General features: G+C 44.5%; 1 protein-coding gene across 1 annotated transcript in view; it reads left to right on the top strand.

Annotated features, from left to right (window-relative positions):
• LOC135532855 (NACHT, LRR and PYD domains-containing protein 12-like) overlaps positions 1 to 9,850 on the top strand; it is a 38,347-nt gene extending 28,497 nt beyond the window's left edge. Inside the window, exons 11-13 of the mRNA XM_064960287.1 lie at positions 6,543 to 6,716; positions 7,795 to 7,841; positions 8,284 to 9,850. Coding sequence (XP_064816359.1) covers positions 6,543 to 6,716; positions 7,795 to 7,841; positions 8,284 to 8,828 — 766 coding nt within the window. The 3' untranslated portion in view covers positions 8,829 to 9,850. The remainder of the gene's footprint in view (positions 1 to 6,542; positions 6,717 to 7,794; positions 7,842 to 8,283) is intronic.
• The last annotated feature ends 7,367 nt before the right edge of the window (positions 9,851 to 17,217 follow it).

The following is a 17,217-nucleotide window of genomic DNA, read 5'->3' as shown; positions in this document are numbered from 1 at the left end:
CAGGGATATATACACCAGGGATATATACACAAGGGACATATACACCAGGGATAAATACACCAGGGATAAATACACCAGGGATATATACACCAGGGATATATACACCAGGGATATATAGACCAGGAAACACAGGGATATATACACCAGGGATATATACACCAGGGATAAATACACCAGGGATAAATACACCAGGGATATATACACCAGGGATATATAGACCAGGGATATATACACCAGGGATATATACACCAGGGAAACACAGGGATATATACACCAGGGATATATATACACCAGGGATATATACACCAGGGATATATACACCAGGGAAACACAGGGATATATACACCAGGGATATATAGACCAGGGATATATACACCAGGGATATATACACCAGGGAAACACAGGGATATATACACCAGGGATATATATACACCAGGGATATATACACCAGGGATATATAGACCAGGGAAACACAGGGATATATACACCAGGGATATATACACCAGGGATATATACACCAGGGATATATACACCAGGGATATATACACCAGGGATATATACACCAGGGAAACACAGGGATATATACACCAGGGATATATACACCAGGGAAACACAGGGATATATACACCAGGGATATATACACCAGGGATATATACACAAGGGACATATACACCAGGGATAAATACACCAGGGATAAATACACCAGGGATATATACACCAGGGATATATAGACCAGGGATATATAGACCAGGGAAACACAGGGATATATACACCAGGGATATATACACCAGGGATAAATACACCAGGGATAAATACACCAGGGATATATACACCAGGGATATATAGACCAGGGATATATACACCAGGGATATATACACCAGGGAAACACAGGGATATATACACCAGGGATATATATACACCAGGGATATATACACCAGGGATATATACACCAGGGAAACACAGGGATATATACACCAGGGATATATAGACCAGGGATATATACACCAGGGATATATACACCAGGGAAACACAGGGATATATACACCAGGGATATATATACACCAGGGATATATACACCAGGGATATATACACCAGGGATATATACACCAGGGAAACACAGGGATATATACACCAGGGATATATATACACCAGGGATAAATACACCAGGGATATATACACCAGGGATATATACACCATGGATATATACACCAGGGATATATATACACCAGGGATATATGCACCAGGGATATATACACCAGGGATATATACACCAAGGAAACACGGGGATATATATATACACCAGGGATATATACACCAGGGATATATACACCAGGGAAACACAGGGATATATACACCAGGGATATATACACCAGGGATATATACACAAGGGACATATACACCAGGGATAAATACACCAGGGATAAATACACCAGGGATATATACACCAGGGATATATAGACCAGGGATATATAGACCAGGGAAACACAGGGATATATACACCAGGGATATATACACCAGGGATAAATACACCAGGGATAAATACACCAGGGATATATACACCAGGGATATATAGACCAGGGATATATACACCAGGGATATATACACCAGGGAAACACAGGGATATATACACCAGGGATATATATACACCAGGGATATATACACCAGGGATATATACACCAGGGAAACACAGGGATATATACACCAGGGATATATAGACCAGGGATATATACACCAGGGATATATACACCAGGGAAACACAGGGATATATACACCAGGGATATATATACACCAGGGATATATACACCAGGGATATATACACCAGGGATATATACACCAGGGAAACACAGGGATATATACACCAGGGATATATATACACCAGGGATAAATACACCAGGGATATATACACCAGGGATATATACACCATGGATATATACACCAGGGATATATATACACCAGGGATATATGCACCAGGGATATATACACCAGGGATATATACACCAAGGAAACACGGGGATATATATATACACCAGGGATATATACACCAGGGATATATACACCAGGGAAACACGGGGATATATACACCAGGGAAACACAGGGATATATACACCAGGGATATATACACCAGGGATATATACACCAGGGATATATAGACCAGGGATATATAGACCAGGGAAACACAGGGATATATACACCAGGGATATATACACCAGGGATAAATACACCAGGGATAAATACACCAGGGATATATACACCAGGGATATATAGACCAGGGATATATACACCAGGGATATATACACCAGGGAAACACGGGGATATATACACCAGGGAAACACAGGGATATATACACCAGGGATATATACACCATGGATATATACACCAGGGATATATATACACCAGGGATATATGCACCAGGGATATATACACCAGGGATATATACACCAAGGAAACACGGGGATATATATATACACCAGGGATATATACACCAGGGATATATACACCAGGGAAACACGGGGATATATACACCAGGGAAACACAGGGATATATACACCAGGGATATATACACCAGGGATATATACACCAGGGATATATAGACCAGGGATATATAGACCAGGGAAACACAGGGATATATACACCAGGGATATATACACCAGGGATAAATACACCAGGGATAAATACACCAGGGATATATACACCAGGGATATATAGACCAGGGATATATACACCAGGGATATATACACCAGGGAAACACAGGGATATATACACCAGGGATATATATACACCAGGGATATATACACCAGGGATATATACACCAGGGAAACACAGGGATATATACACCAGGGATATATAGACCAGGGATATATACACCAGGGAAACACAGGGATATATACACCAGGGATATATATACACCAGGGATATATACACCAGGGATATATACACCAGGGAAACACAGGGATATATACACCAGGGATATATATACACCAGGGATAAATACACCAGGGATATATACACCAGGGATATATACACCATGGATATATACACCAGGGATATATATACACCAGGGATATATACACCAGGGATATATACACCAGGGATATATACACCAAGGAAACACGGGGATATATATATACACCAGGGATATATACACCAAGGATATATACACCAGGGAAACACGGGGATATATACACCAGGGAAACACAGGGATATATACACCAGGGATATATACACCAGGGATATATACATCAGGGATATATACACCAGGGAAACACAGGGATATATACACCAGGGATATATAGACCAGGGAAACACAGGGATATATACACAGGGATATATACACCAGGGATATATACACCAGGGATATATACACCAGGGATATATACATCAGGGGAACACAGGGATATATACACCAGGGATATATAGACCAGGGAAACACAGGGATATATACACAGGGATATATACACCAGGGATATATACACCAGGGATATATACACCAGGGATATATACACCAGGGATATATACACCAGGGATACATACACCAGGGATGTATACACCAGGGGAACACAGGGATATAAACACCAGGGATATAAACACCAGGGATATATACACCAGGGATATATACACCAGGGATATATACACCAGGGATATATACACCAGGGATATGTACACCAGGGGAACACAGGGATATAAACACCAGGGATATAAACACCAGGGATATATACACCAGGGATATATACACCAGGGATATATACACCAGGGATATATAGACCAGGGATATATAGACCAGGGAAACACAGGGATATATACACCAGGGATATATACACCAGGGATAAATACACCAGGGATAAATACACCAGGGATATATACACCAGGGATATATAGACCAGGGATATATACACCAGGGATATATACACCAGGGAAACACAGGGATATATACACCAGGGATATATATACACCAGGGATATATACACCAGGGATATATATACACCAGGGATATATACACCAGGGATATATACACCAGGGATATATACACCAGGGATATATACACCAGGGAAACACATGGATATATACACCAGGGATATATACACCAGGGATATATACACCAGGGATATATACACCAGGGAAACACAGGGATATATACACCAGGGATATATAGACCAGGGAAACACAGGGATATATACACCAGGGATATATACACCAGGGATAAATACACCAGGGATAAATACACCAGGGATATATACACCAGGGATATATAGACCAGGGATATATACACCAGGGATATATACACCAGGGAAACACAGGGATATATACACCAGGGATATATATACACCAGGGATATATATACACCAGGGATATATACACCAGGGAAACACAGGGATATATACACCAGGGATATATAGACCAGGGATATATACACCAGGGATATATACACCAGGGAAACACAGGGATATATACACCAGGGATATATATACACCAGGGATATATACACCAGGGATATATACACCAGGGAAACACAGGGATATATACACCAGGGATATATATACACCAGGGATAAATACACCAGGGATATATACACCAGGGATATATACACCATGGATATATACACCAGGGATATATATACACCAGGGATATATACACCAGGGATATATACACCAAGGAAACACGGGGATATATATATACACCAGGGATATATACACCAAGGATATATACACCAGGGAAACACGGGGATATATACACCAGGGAAACACAGGGATATATACACCAGGGATATATACACCAGGGATATATACATCAGGGATATATACACCAGGGAAACACAGGGATATATACACCAGGGATATATAGACCAGGGAAACACAGGGATATATACACAGGGATATATACACCAGGGATATATACACCAGGGATATATACACCAGGGATATATACATCAGGGGAACACAGGGATATATACACCAGGGATATATAGACCAGGGAAACACAGGGATATATACACAGGGATATATACACCAGGGATATATACACCAGGGATATATACACCAGGGATATATACACCAGGGATATATACACCAGGGATATATACACCAGGGATACATACACCAGGGATGTATACACCAGGGGAACACAGGGATATAAACACCAGGGATATAAACACCAGGGATATATACACCAGGGATATATACACCAGGGATATATACACCAGGGATATGTACACCAGGGGAACACAGGGATATAAACACCAGGGATATAAACACCAGGGATATATACACCAGGGATATATACACCAGGGATATATACACCAGGGATATATAGACCAGGGATATATAGACCAGGGAAACACAGGGATATATACACCAGGGATATATACACCAGGGATAAATACACCAGGGATAAATACACCAGGGATATATACACCAGGGATATATAGACCAGGGATATATACACCAGGGATATATACACCAGGGAAACACAGGGATATATACACCAGGGATATATATACACCAGGGATATATACACCAGGGATATATACACCAGGGATATATACACCAGGGATATATACACCAGGGATATATACACCAGGGATATATACACCAGGGATATATACACCAGGGAAACACATGGATATATACACCAGGGATATATACACCAGGGATATATACACCAGGGAAACACATGGATATATACACCAGGGATATATACACCAGGGATATATACACCAGGGATATATACACCAGGGAAACACATGGATATATACACCAGGGATATATACACCAGGGATATATACACCAGGGATAAATACACCAGGGATAAATACACCAGGGATATATACACCAGGGATATATAGACCAGGGATATATACACCAGGGATATATACACCAGGGAAACACAGGGATATATACACCAGGGATATATACACCAGGGATATATACACCAGGGATGTATACACCAGGGATATATACACCAGGGATATATACACCAGGGATATATACACCAGGGATATATACACCAGGGATATAATAATAATAGGTATGGTGTATATATCCCTGGACAGGTGAAACAGATCAGGGTTTGGACTGTATACTCAATACAATCTAAATCTGATACCTCACTGTCTAAATAGACATGGTGTGGACTGTTTACTCAATACAATCTAAATCTGATACCTCACTGTCTAAATAGATATGGTGTGGACTGTATACTCAATACAATCTAAATCTGATACCTCACTGTCTAAATAGATATGGTGTGGACTGTATACTCAATACAATCTAAATCTGATACCTCACTGTCTGTCTTCTGACTGATACTGCTTTTTAAACTGGTCTGGACAGTCTACTATAATATTTGTACTATACATTTGTCTCTCTACAAGTAATATTATGATAATTTATAATAATGACATTTTTAATGATGATACATTAATTTATGAATAGATATGGCAGGTTTCAGGACACTGATGTATCTGAATATGTTGAAAAAATATACTGCCACTATTTTCATCACCAAAGAATATCAGTGTGATTTTAATATGATTTGACTCTTTGCAGGCTGTCAGGCTGTCTAGTCACAGAGGAAGGCTGTGCTTCTCTGGTCTCAGCTCTGAGGTCAAACCCCTCACACCTGAGAGAGCTGGACCTGAGCTACAATCACCCAGGAGACTCAGGAGTCAGACTGCTCTCTGCTGGACTGGAGGATCCACACTGCAGACTGGAGAAACTCAAGTATGTAGAGGGTTTATGTCAATGTTCATATCAGACATGTTGGACTTATCAGGCTGGTTAAGACAAACATTATTACCACCACTTGGACAAAGTTATATGCTGAATGTGTGTGTGTGTGTGTGTGTGTGTGTCCAATGTGTGTGTGAAACACACACACACATACACACTGGATACACACACAGGACACACACACACCACACGTCATACACACAGGATGAAGACACTGTACACATCATACACACTGGACACACACACTGAACACTGTAGTGGAAATGTTCTCTATTTACCAAATCCTGAGAGCAAACCACCACAAGTCAGAGTTATCATAAAGTCCATCTTTAATTATATGATATAGATATATATCCATCGCAACCCTGTGACTCTCAGATCAGTTCAGTGTCTATAAATGAATTCTCTGAGAGTCCTTACACATTGCAACTGAGATCCTTTATAGCAAAGACACACATAGCCAGGCAGCATTGGCCATAAATTATCGTTCAGCTTTGTCTCCTAAGCTAAGTTATTTTGTCGCTCTCAGGACCATAAAACAAAACCTATCAACAGGCAGATATCAAATACACCCCTCCTTGGCAAGATCACAGAGACACAGTGACTGGCACACAGACATTGTGGAGCCAAGAGATAATTGGTTTAAAAGATATGTTTACCTATGAAGACAAGCTTGACCCCTCCCCTCTCAGCGGCCCAAGTAACTTATCCCAGAGAACAGATAACTGCAACAGCATTATCCAAAAATAGACATTCTGATGAGAAGTAACAAGCAATAATGAAAATAAAACATCTCATCTATGTTACCCAACTAATTCCCCAACAACACACACAGACAAACATTCTTACCAACGCTTGACCTGCATGTGTGTGTGTGTGTCCAGTGTGAGTTTGTGTGTGTGTGTGTGTGTGTGTGTGTGTGTGTGTGTGTGTGTGTGTGTGTGTGTGTGTGTGTGTGTGTGTGTGTGTGTGTGTGTGTGTGTGTGTGTGTGTGTGTGTGTGTGTGTGTGTGTGTGTGTGAGTTCAGGTGTATCCCTCAATGACTCTGTTCTTCTGCTTACCGCTACAGTGTGGAACATGGTGGAGAGAACAGAATGAAACCTGGACTTAGAAAATGTGAGTGTTGACAGCTGTGAAGAATATGACTAAGAATAAGTCTTAATTCAAGTTAAGTCAAAGACCACCATCATTACTGACTTGGTCATATTAAATATCAGCTGTAGTTCTACAGAAGCAGAAATCAGGGACACCAACGTTTACAAAGAGTTGATTTGACTGTGTGTGTGTGTGTGTGTTCAGGCTGTGTGTGTGTGAGTACAGTGTGTGTGTGTGTGAGTCCAGTGTGTGTGTGTGTGTGTGTGTGTGTAATTAATGTGAATAAGTGTGTTTTATATAACCATACAGTATAACATATGATCATTCAACAAGTCTCAAGTTACCTTAACTTCTCCTTTTGATACCTAGAAGCATCTACATTAAATGAATTAGTGGAAAGTGAGTTAACATTCTAATGTGAATGATGATGATTTCTAATATTGTGTCTGGTTTCATCCATCAGATGTCTGTGATCTCACACTGGACCCAAACACAGTAGACAGACTCCTCTCTCTGTCTGAGGAGAACAGAAAGGTGACATGGAGGACAGAGGAGCAGCCGTATCCTGATCACCCAGACAGATTTGAGGACAGGGAACAGGTGCTGTGTAGAGAGGGTCTGACTGGGCGCTGTTACTGGGAGGTAGAGTGGAGTGGGAGAGAGGCTGCTATAGGAGTGACATATAAAGGAATCAACAGGAGAGGAAGGGGTATTGACTGTTGGCTTGGAGCCAATGACAAGTCCTGGAGTCTGTTCTGCTCTGACAACAGTTACACTGCCTATCACAATTATAATCCCACTACCATAGACGTCCCCTCCTCCAGCCACCACAGAGTAGGAGTGTATCTGGACTGGCCAGCCGGCACTCTGTCCTTCTATAGAGCCTCCTCTGACACACTGACCCACCTGATCACATTCACCTCCACATTCACTGAGCCCCTCTATCCAGGGATTGGGGTTTATTATGACTCCTCAGTGTCCCTGTGTAAAAACTTTTTTTTTAAATAATGAAATAATAACACAAACACACTGGACACACACACACACACTGGACACACACACACACACTGGACACACACACACACACTGGACACACACACACACACACTGGACACACACACACACACACTGGACACACACACACACACTGGACACACACACACACACTGGACACACACACACACACTGGACACACACACACACACTGGACACACACACACACACACTGGACACACACACACACACACTGGACACACACACACACACACTGGACACACACACACACACTGGACACACACACACACACTGGACACACACACACACACTGGACACACACACACACACTGGACACACACACACACACACTGGACACACACACACACACACTGGACACACACACACACACTGGACACACACACACACACTGGACACACACACACACACTGGACACACTTATGGATACAGGTATCCTGTGTTCTTTTCTCTCCTTCTCCCCTCACAGGTGAAAATCATCACTCCCCAATCAGTCAACAATCAATCATCAATCAGAAGACACACCTCCTCCTATTTCCTGACCTATCACAGTTCCTTCCCCATGGTTTAAAAACCCCATCATTTGTTTGCTCTAGAGCTCAATCTCTCTGTAAATGCCATGTCTGTAGGTCTCTGTGTTTCACTCTCTGTGTATTAACCTCTCTTTTGTTTGAGCACCTCCATAGCATTTTGTCCTCACCTGTGAGTATTGTTTTGGTTATGGTGTTTGTTTGATTGCTGGTGGAAAAGGGGAAACCAAGACAAGTCGCCCATGGGCATACACTACCCGTAGGTGAACTTTGTTAAATACACTAGTTAGAACTGGGCGGACCACCCACTGTATTTTTGGTTAGTTAGTTAGCTGTTGTTAAAGTAGGCTAGTCTAGTTTAGGGGTGTTTTTGAATACTTATTGTTTCTTTCCTTGGGTCCAGCTCAACCCCTTTTCCTGCTCCCCCCATTACCGTGTGTTTTACAATAAACCTTGAGTTTGACGGTAGATTTCAGTAGTCGTGGTTATTTAGTTCTCACTTTTACTTTGTCACAATTATAATTTGCATGAGTTATGTTACGGGTCTCATTACCCCCTAGACTGTCGGGCCAAAAGGGATTCGTAACACACACTGTACACACACACACACACACACACACCCTGGACTCAGACACACACACACACTGACATACACACACACCCAAAACAACATGCAGTCTTTCCACAAGACTCCCATGAAGTTATAGTGTGAGGTTATGAGGTGATGTTAAAGTAACATTCTCAGAACATACTGCACTTGTTTTATACTGTTTTAGATGGATCCTCTGTTTAAACATTTAAACTCTTACATAAACACTGTTAAGGAAACTGTAATAGTCTATGGTTGTGGACACGCGAGTGAGACCAATACCATCATCGCCACTGTTGTGGTCGGAGCTAAACTCAACCATTTCGATGTAATTACCTCCTGAATTACCATCTGAGGGACATGTGAACATGTTATTGACATTCCTGCCATTGAAACAGTAATTGCCGTCATCTTTGGCCCGTTGCTGGGCCAGGTGAGGTGTTACTGTTTCCATCCCAATCCTGGAAGCCAACAAAGCTATGACTTGAACCAAAGTAGCACCTTCACTGGGTTTACAATCTAACACAAAGCCGCCTGTCTTGTGGTGACACGTACTGAGCTGTAAACCACCTACAAAGATAGAATAGCATTCTTCTAAACTCTATGCTCGAGGTGAGGTTTCTCAGTGAGGTTTCTCAGTGTGTTGTCAACAACTGTGACTACCTTAGACTGGCCTCTCCTGGGCAACGAAGTGCACCACATAGTCAAAACCATCTGTGTCTTCAAGACAAAACAGCACCAATGAAACCTGTAGGACCCAAGTGACACTTTGAGCAATCTCGGTAAGGAGTCATCAGGTCCGATCAGCTTCTGTTCTGGGTAGAAGACGGGTTCCCACCACAACGTGATCCCAGAACCCAGGTACATGAGGGATGCAGACATATCTGTAGGCCACCTCTTCTGGCATTGCTTCGTTTACCCAGTACCTGAAGGACATGGTGTCATTCACTGTGATGAGATGGTTGAACGCTGCGTGGGAAGAGAACACTGTCAGTCCAGCTACATTATCAGGGCTCGTCATAGTAGTATAACATAGACAGAGAGATATATCGATAAATGGTCATATACATACCTCTTGTCAGGGTGTCAACTCCAGAGGATTGCTCCTCATTCATAATCAGCTGCACATGGACGTTGACCTCCTTGTCAGTCTTGAACATATCATCTATGTTGAGTTCCAGATCCCAGTCTCCTACATTCTCCAGAGCAGGGTGTTGGCTGTGGTGCTTACAGCAGCCCTTGTGGATGATATATTGTGTAGACGACAACCACTTTGTTCGCTATAACACAGTCTGCACAATACACAGCCGCCAGCACATTGCATGGGCCTGTTCAGCTGAACCAAGTAGATGTTACAGATGAACGCTCTGTTGAACTTCTTTTTACACGTGGCGCATATAGTCAACTGTTTCACCACAGGGATTCTCATCCCAATGGACGACACGGTAGCCCCGTCCCTGTCCAATCTGCTGGGACCAGGCACGGGTTCTTCATAGGGGACAGCTGCTTCGGATGGTGGTGCTGTGGGGAACAATGTCCTTTGCGACTGTAAAGATGTCACTGGCTTGAGTTTGCACACGTTGAACCCGTGTATATCAACAGTCTGCTGTGGAGTTTCAGGCACTTGAGATGCTGGTTGTTCGGGATGTCCGTGTCTCTCTTGTTTTCTGTCCTTCGCAGGGCTGCAGTATCCATTCCGGAAGTATACGGCGTTTCACCTTCGCTGTAGTAGGAGCAGGACAAACGTTTCAACTTTGCTGTAGTAGGAGCAGGACAAACGTTTCACCTTCGCTGTAGTTAGGAGCAGGACAAACGTTTCACCTTTGCTGTAGTAGGAGCAGGACAAACGTTTCACCTTCGCTGTAGTAGGAGCAGGACAAACGTTTCACCTTCGCTGTAGTAGGAGCAGGACAAACGTTTCAACTTTGCTGTAGTAGGAGCAGGACAAACGTTTCACCTTCGCTGTAGTAGGAGCAGGACAAACGTTTTGTGCCCGTTTGTTGTACCGAGTTGGCGGTCCATTGTAAACCTTGGTCTTCGGTGACAGTCCTATGTCATGACTGACTTGTTGTAAGCTGTTTTTGTCAGACCTACATCTCAAGTCAAAGGGTTGGGGGTGTCTAGGGTACACAGGTACGTTGTGTGGAACCAGGAGGTCGTGTTGATATGTGTTGCGGTCCTCTGTGTTATACAGCCTGTCATTAGAGGCTCTTCCATGCCACCTTCTCTGCTGTATGCTGCAAGGGAGAGGGTGTAGATTCCCCAAACTGTGTATATTCCTCAACTCTTAGGCCCATATCGTGATGCTGATACCATTCGCCTCTGTTATTGTATGTTGAATAAACGCCATGTGACATTCTATCTTTTGTTTCTAATTCTTGTTGTTTTGTAAAGTACTTCACACTAGCACTGGACCATCTTCATGGTTCAGCTGCAAATATACACTGAATGTTCCACTGTCTGTGTAACTAATCTTATATACAATGGAGAGAACAATTATTTGATACACTGCCGATGTTGCAGGTTTTCCTACTTACAAAGCATGTAGAGGTCTGTCACCCCTCCAGCTCAATCTAGCCATCTCTGGTCACTGTCAGTAGCTAGTTAATGAGAAGGGAACTAAAATCAATATACACCTTGGGAGGAATTCCTGATTACCTAGCCCTCCTGTCTGTCTGTCTGTCTGTCTGTCTGTTTGTCATTGTGTGTGTGTGTGTGTCCTTTATCTTCCTCAGTGGGGAAAGAGAGAAATGAAGAAGTACATTTAAAGACGAACGTCATCCTGAATAATTTCTGCTGACTAATCTCAGCCCACCAGCCCATCAGGGCTCAAAGGCCCCCAATTACCAAACATAAACATAAAGCAACTTCTACACATCCTCTGTCTCCACTCCCTCTCCCTCTCTCTCTTTCCCTTTCCCTTTCCCTGTTCTGACTCTCTCCCCTCCCCTGTTCTCTCTCTTTCCCTCTGTTCTGACTCTCTCCCCCCTCCCCCCTCTCTCTCTTTCCCTCTGTTCTGACTCTCTACCATCCCAGTATAGAATACACAGACTGGACAACAGGACCATGATCCTAAGCCTGGACTTGAACCCGATCGAACATCTCTGGAGAGACCTGAAAATAGCTGTGCAGCGAAGAATGGGAGAAACTCCCTAAATACAGGTGTGCCAAGCTTGTAGCCTCATAACCCATGAAGACTCAAGGTTGTAATCGCTGCCAAAGGTGTTTCAAAAAAGTACTGAGCAAAGGGTCTGAATACTTATGTAAATGTGATATTTAAGTTTTTTTTTTAATAAAAATGTTCACACATAAAATAAACAGTATTTGCTTTGTAAGTCTGGGTTATTGTGTGTAGATTGATGAGGGGAAAAACACATTTAATCCATTTTAGAATAAGGCTGTAACGTGACAAAATGTGGAAAAAGTCAAGGGGTCTGAATACTTTCTGAATGCTGCTGTATATCAGTATATTAGACTCTCTCTCTCTGCAGTGATGTTGTTTTCATCACTTCTGGTTTAACATCAAGTGGTGATTGTCCAAACTGCACCAGTGTTAAGATGGAGAAAGTTAGAGAGAGCAGAGAATGTGGGAGAGAGAGAGAGAGAGAGCAGAGAATGTGGGAGAGAGAGAGAGAGAGAGCAGAGTGTGGGAGAGAGCAGAGAATGTGGGAGAGAGAGAGAGAGAGAGCAGAGTGTGGGAGAGAGAGAGGGAGCAGAGAGAGAGAGCATAGTGTGGGAGAGCGAGAGAGCAGAGAGTGTTTGAGAGAGAGAGCAGAGAGTGTGGGAGAGATCAGAGAGCAGAGTGTGTGTGAGAGAGAGAGAAGAGAGCAGAGCACACAGAGAGAGCAGAGAGCAGGGAAAAGAGAGAGCAGAGATCAAAGAGAGCAGAGCAGAGAGAACAAAGGGCAGAGAGAGCAGAAAACAGAGAGAGAGCATAGAACAGAGAACAGAGAGTGCAGAGAACAGAGAGAAGAGCACAGAAAACAGAGAGAGAGCAGAGAGAGTGTCAGGACCCGGTTACGAACCTGGGTCTCCGGAGTGAGAAACAGTCACTTAACCAACTGAGCCACGAATAGTCAGCAAAACCCAGAAGATGAGGCAGACACAGCAGTACTTAAGACGGTGTATTTAATAAAGTAAAAAGGAGAAGTCCTTCAATACACAAATTGGCAAATCCAAAAGGTGGTAGGAATAGCACAAAAAAGCCTCAAGAGATACTCGAAAACAAAAACAGAATTCCACAAAAGCATCCACCGGAAACGACAAGAATACACAGAACACTAGGGCTGGGTGCTAACATACAAACACAGAGCACAGAACTGAGGGAAACTAAGGGTTTAAATACAATCAGGGGAAACGAGGCACAGGTGCAAATAATAATGGGGAACAAGGGAAAAAACATAAGGTCAAAAAGCACAATGGGAGCATCTAGTGACCAAAACCCGGAACAACCCTGGCCAAATCCTGACAGAATCCCCCCCCTAGGAACGGCTCCTGACGTTCCTACCAGCTCTCTCAGGGTGGAGGGCCCTGAACTGACGAATGAGGTCAGGGTCCAGGATGTCTTTGGCAGTAACCCAGGAGCGCTCCTCGGGACCGTAGCCTTCCCAGTCCACCAGATACTGCCAGGACCGCTGCACCCGGCGGGAATCCAGTATCCGATGGACGGTATAAGCCGGCTGGCCTCCAATGACACGAGGCGGAGGGGGAGGTCTGTCTGCCGGGACAAGGGGAGAAAAAACAACAGGTTTTAACAATGAAATGTGAAATGTGGGATTAATCTTAAGGGATCTGGGTAAGTGTAGGCGATAAGAAACTGGGTTAACTCTACTGGCAACCTTTAAGGGACCGATGTATTTTTGGGACAGCTTGCGAGACTCCACCCGTAGAGGTAAGTCTCTTGTGGAGAGCCAGACTCTCTGGCCGGGGCGCAGGGTAGGCCCGGGACGGCGACGTCTGTTGGCTTGTTGTTGGTACCTCTGTGAGGAACGCATAAGATTAAGACGGGTCTTCCTCCACATAAGCCGACAGCGTCTGACGAACTTCAAGGCTGAAGGCACTCTGACTTCTGCCTCCTGGTCCGGGAACAATGGAAGAGCATAGCCAAACTGACACTCGTGCGGGGACATACCAGTGGAGGAGAAGCGCAAGGTGTTGTGCGCGTATTCGGCCCAAACAATAAAGGATGACCATGTGGACGGGTTGTCACGAGTCATACATCGGAGGGTGGTTTCCAGCTCTTGATTCATCCTCTCTGTTTGGCCGTTGGACTCCGGATGGTACCCTGAAGATAGACTGGCAGAAGCCCCCATGTGTTGGCAGAAGGCCTTCCAAAACCTTGAGGTGAACTGGGGACCTCTGTCAGAAACCATATCTTGAGGAATGCCGAAGACTCGGAACACATGATTAATTACCAACTCAGCCGTTTCCTTGGCAGAAGGTAACTTAGTCAGAGGGACGAACCTGGCCGCCTTTGAAAACCTGTCGATTATGACTAGGATAGTAGTATTGCCATGGGATGGAGGAAGTCCAGTAATAAAGTCCAATGAGATATGGGACCAGGGTCTGTGGGGAACAGGTAAAGGGTGAAGGAGTCCTTGAGGGCGGAGGTGAGAAGATTTGCCCTGGCAGCACACGGGACAGGCATTGATGAAAGTGGCAACGTCTTCTCTTATGGTAGGCCACCAGAACTTACGCTGGATGAACTCCAAGGTGCGACCTACGCCCGGATGACAGGTGAGGCGAGAGGAGTGCCCCCACAGAAGGACCTGAGTCCTCACTGCCTTGGGGACAAACAACCGATTGGCAGGACCTCCTTTCGGGTCCGGTTCGCTAGCTTGAGCACGTCTCACGGTATCCTCAACTTGCCACGAGATCGGAGCCACAATCTTAGCAGCAGGAAGGACAGGCATGTCCGTGTCATCTCGAATGGCAGGAGCGTAGACTCGGGACAGGGCATCCGGTTTGAGATTCTTCGACCCGGGCCGATAGGTGAGGATAAACTGGAATCGATTGAAGAAAAGAGACCATCTAGCTTGTCTAGAGTTCAACCGCTTCGCCTGCTGGATATACTCCAGATTTTTGTGGTCCGTAAGCACTTGAAACGGGTGAGAAGCCCCCTCGAGCCAGTGTCTCCATTCCTTCAATGCCATCTTAACCGCTAGGAGTTCACGATCCCCACATCGTAGTTCCTCTCAGTCGGGGTAAGCCGGTGTGAGAAGAAAGCGCACGGATGAAGCTTCTTGTCTTCACCCCTCTGAGACAGGACAGCTCCAACACCAACCTCTGATGCGTCTACCTCCACCACAAATGGTTCATCCGTAGTCGGTAGTATCAGGATGGGAGCAGAGAGAACGCGCTGCTTGAGTCCTTGGAAGGCCGTCTCAGCTTCTCTTCCCCACAAGAACCTTGCATTGCCACCCTTGGTTAAAGCTGAGAGAGGGGCTGCCACCAAGCTGAAGTTCTTGATGAACTTGCGGTAAAAGTTTGTGAAGCCCAGGAAACGCTGAACTTCCTTAACGGATTTGGGGGTGGGCCAATCCGCTACCGCCCCTACCTTCCTGGGGTCCATTTGGACTCGACCGGGTTCCACTACAAATCCCAGGAATTGTACTCGGGATGAATGGAATTCACATTTTTCCGGCTTAACGTACAGATGGCTGTCCAGGAGGCGTTTGAGTACTTGTCTGACATGCTTAGTGTGTTCTTGAAGGGAGCTCGAAAAGATGAGGATGTCATCCAAGTAAACGAACACAAATATGTTAAGCATATCCCTAAGCACATCGTTTATGAGAGCTTGGAACACCGCTGGGGCGTTGGTCAGGCCGAAGGGCATCACCAAGTATTCATAGTGACCAGTAGGCGTGTTGAAAGCGGTCTTCCACTCGTCACCAGGTCTGATCCGCACAAGATGGTATGCGTTCCGCAGGTCAAGCTTAGTGAAAACAACTGCTTCCTGGAGCAGCTCGAAGGCTGTGGCCATAAGGGGTAGCGGGTAACGGTTACGGACGGTTATGGCATTGAGTCCCCGGTAGTCGATGCAAGGACGTAATCCACCGTCTTTCTTGGCCACAAAGAAAAACCCTGCTCCCGCCGGGGAGGTGGATGGACGCATGAGGCCTGCTTCCAGAGCGTCCTTGATGTAGGTATCCATAGCAGCTCGTTCGGGTGGAGATAGGGAAAAGATCCGACCCCTGGGGGGGCAAGTGCCCGGAAACAGGTCGATGGGGCAATCGTAAGGTCTATG

This window comes from Oncorhynchus masou, unplaced genomic scaffold (assembly GCF_036934945.1).
Source record: "Oncorhynchus masou masou isolate Uvic2021 unplaced genomic scaffold, UVic_Omas_1.1 unplaced_scaffold_2063, whole genome shotgun sequence".
NCBI lineage: Eukaryota > Metazoa > Chordata > Actinopteri > Salmoniformes > Salmonidae > Oncorhynchus > Oncorhynchus masou.
The sequence above is the reverse complement of the archived record's forward strand: the minus strand, read 5'-3'. Positions and strand labels throughout refer to the sequence as shown.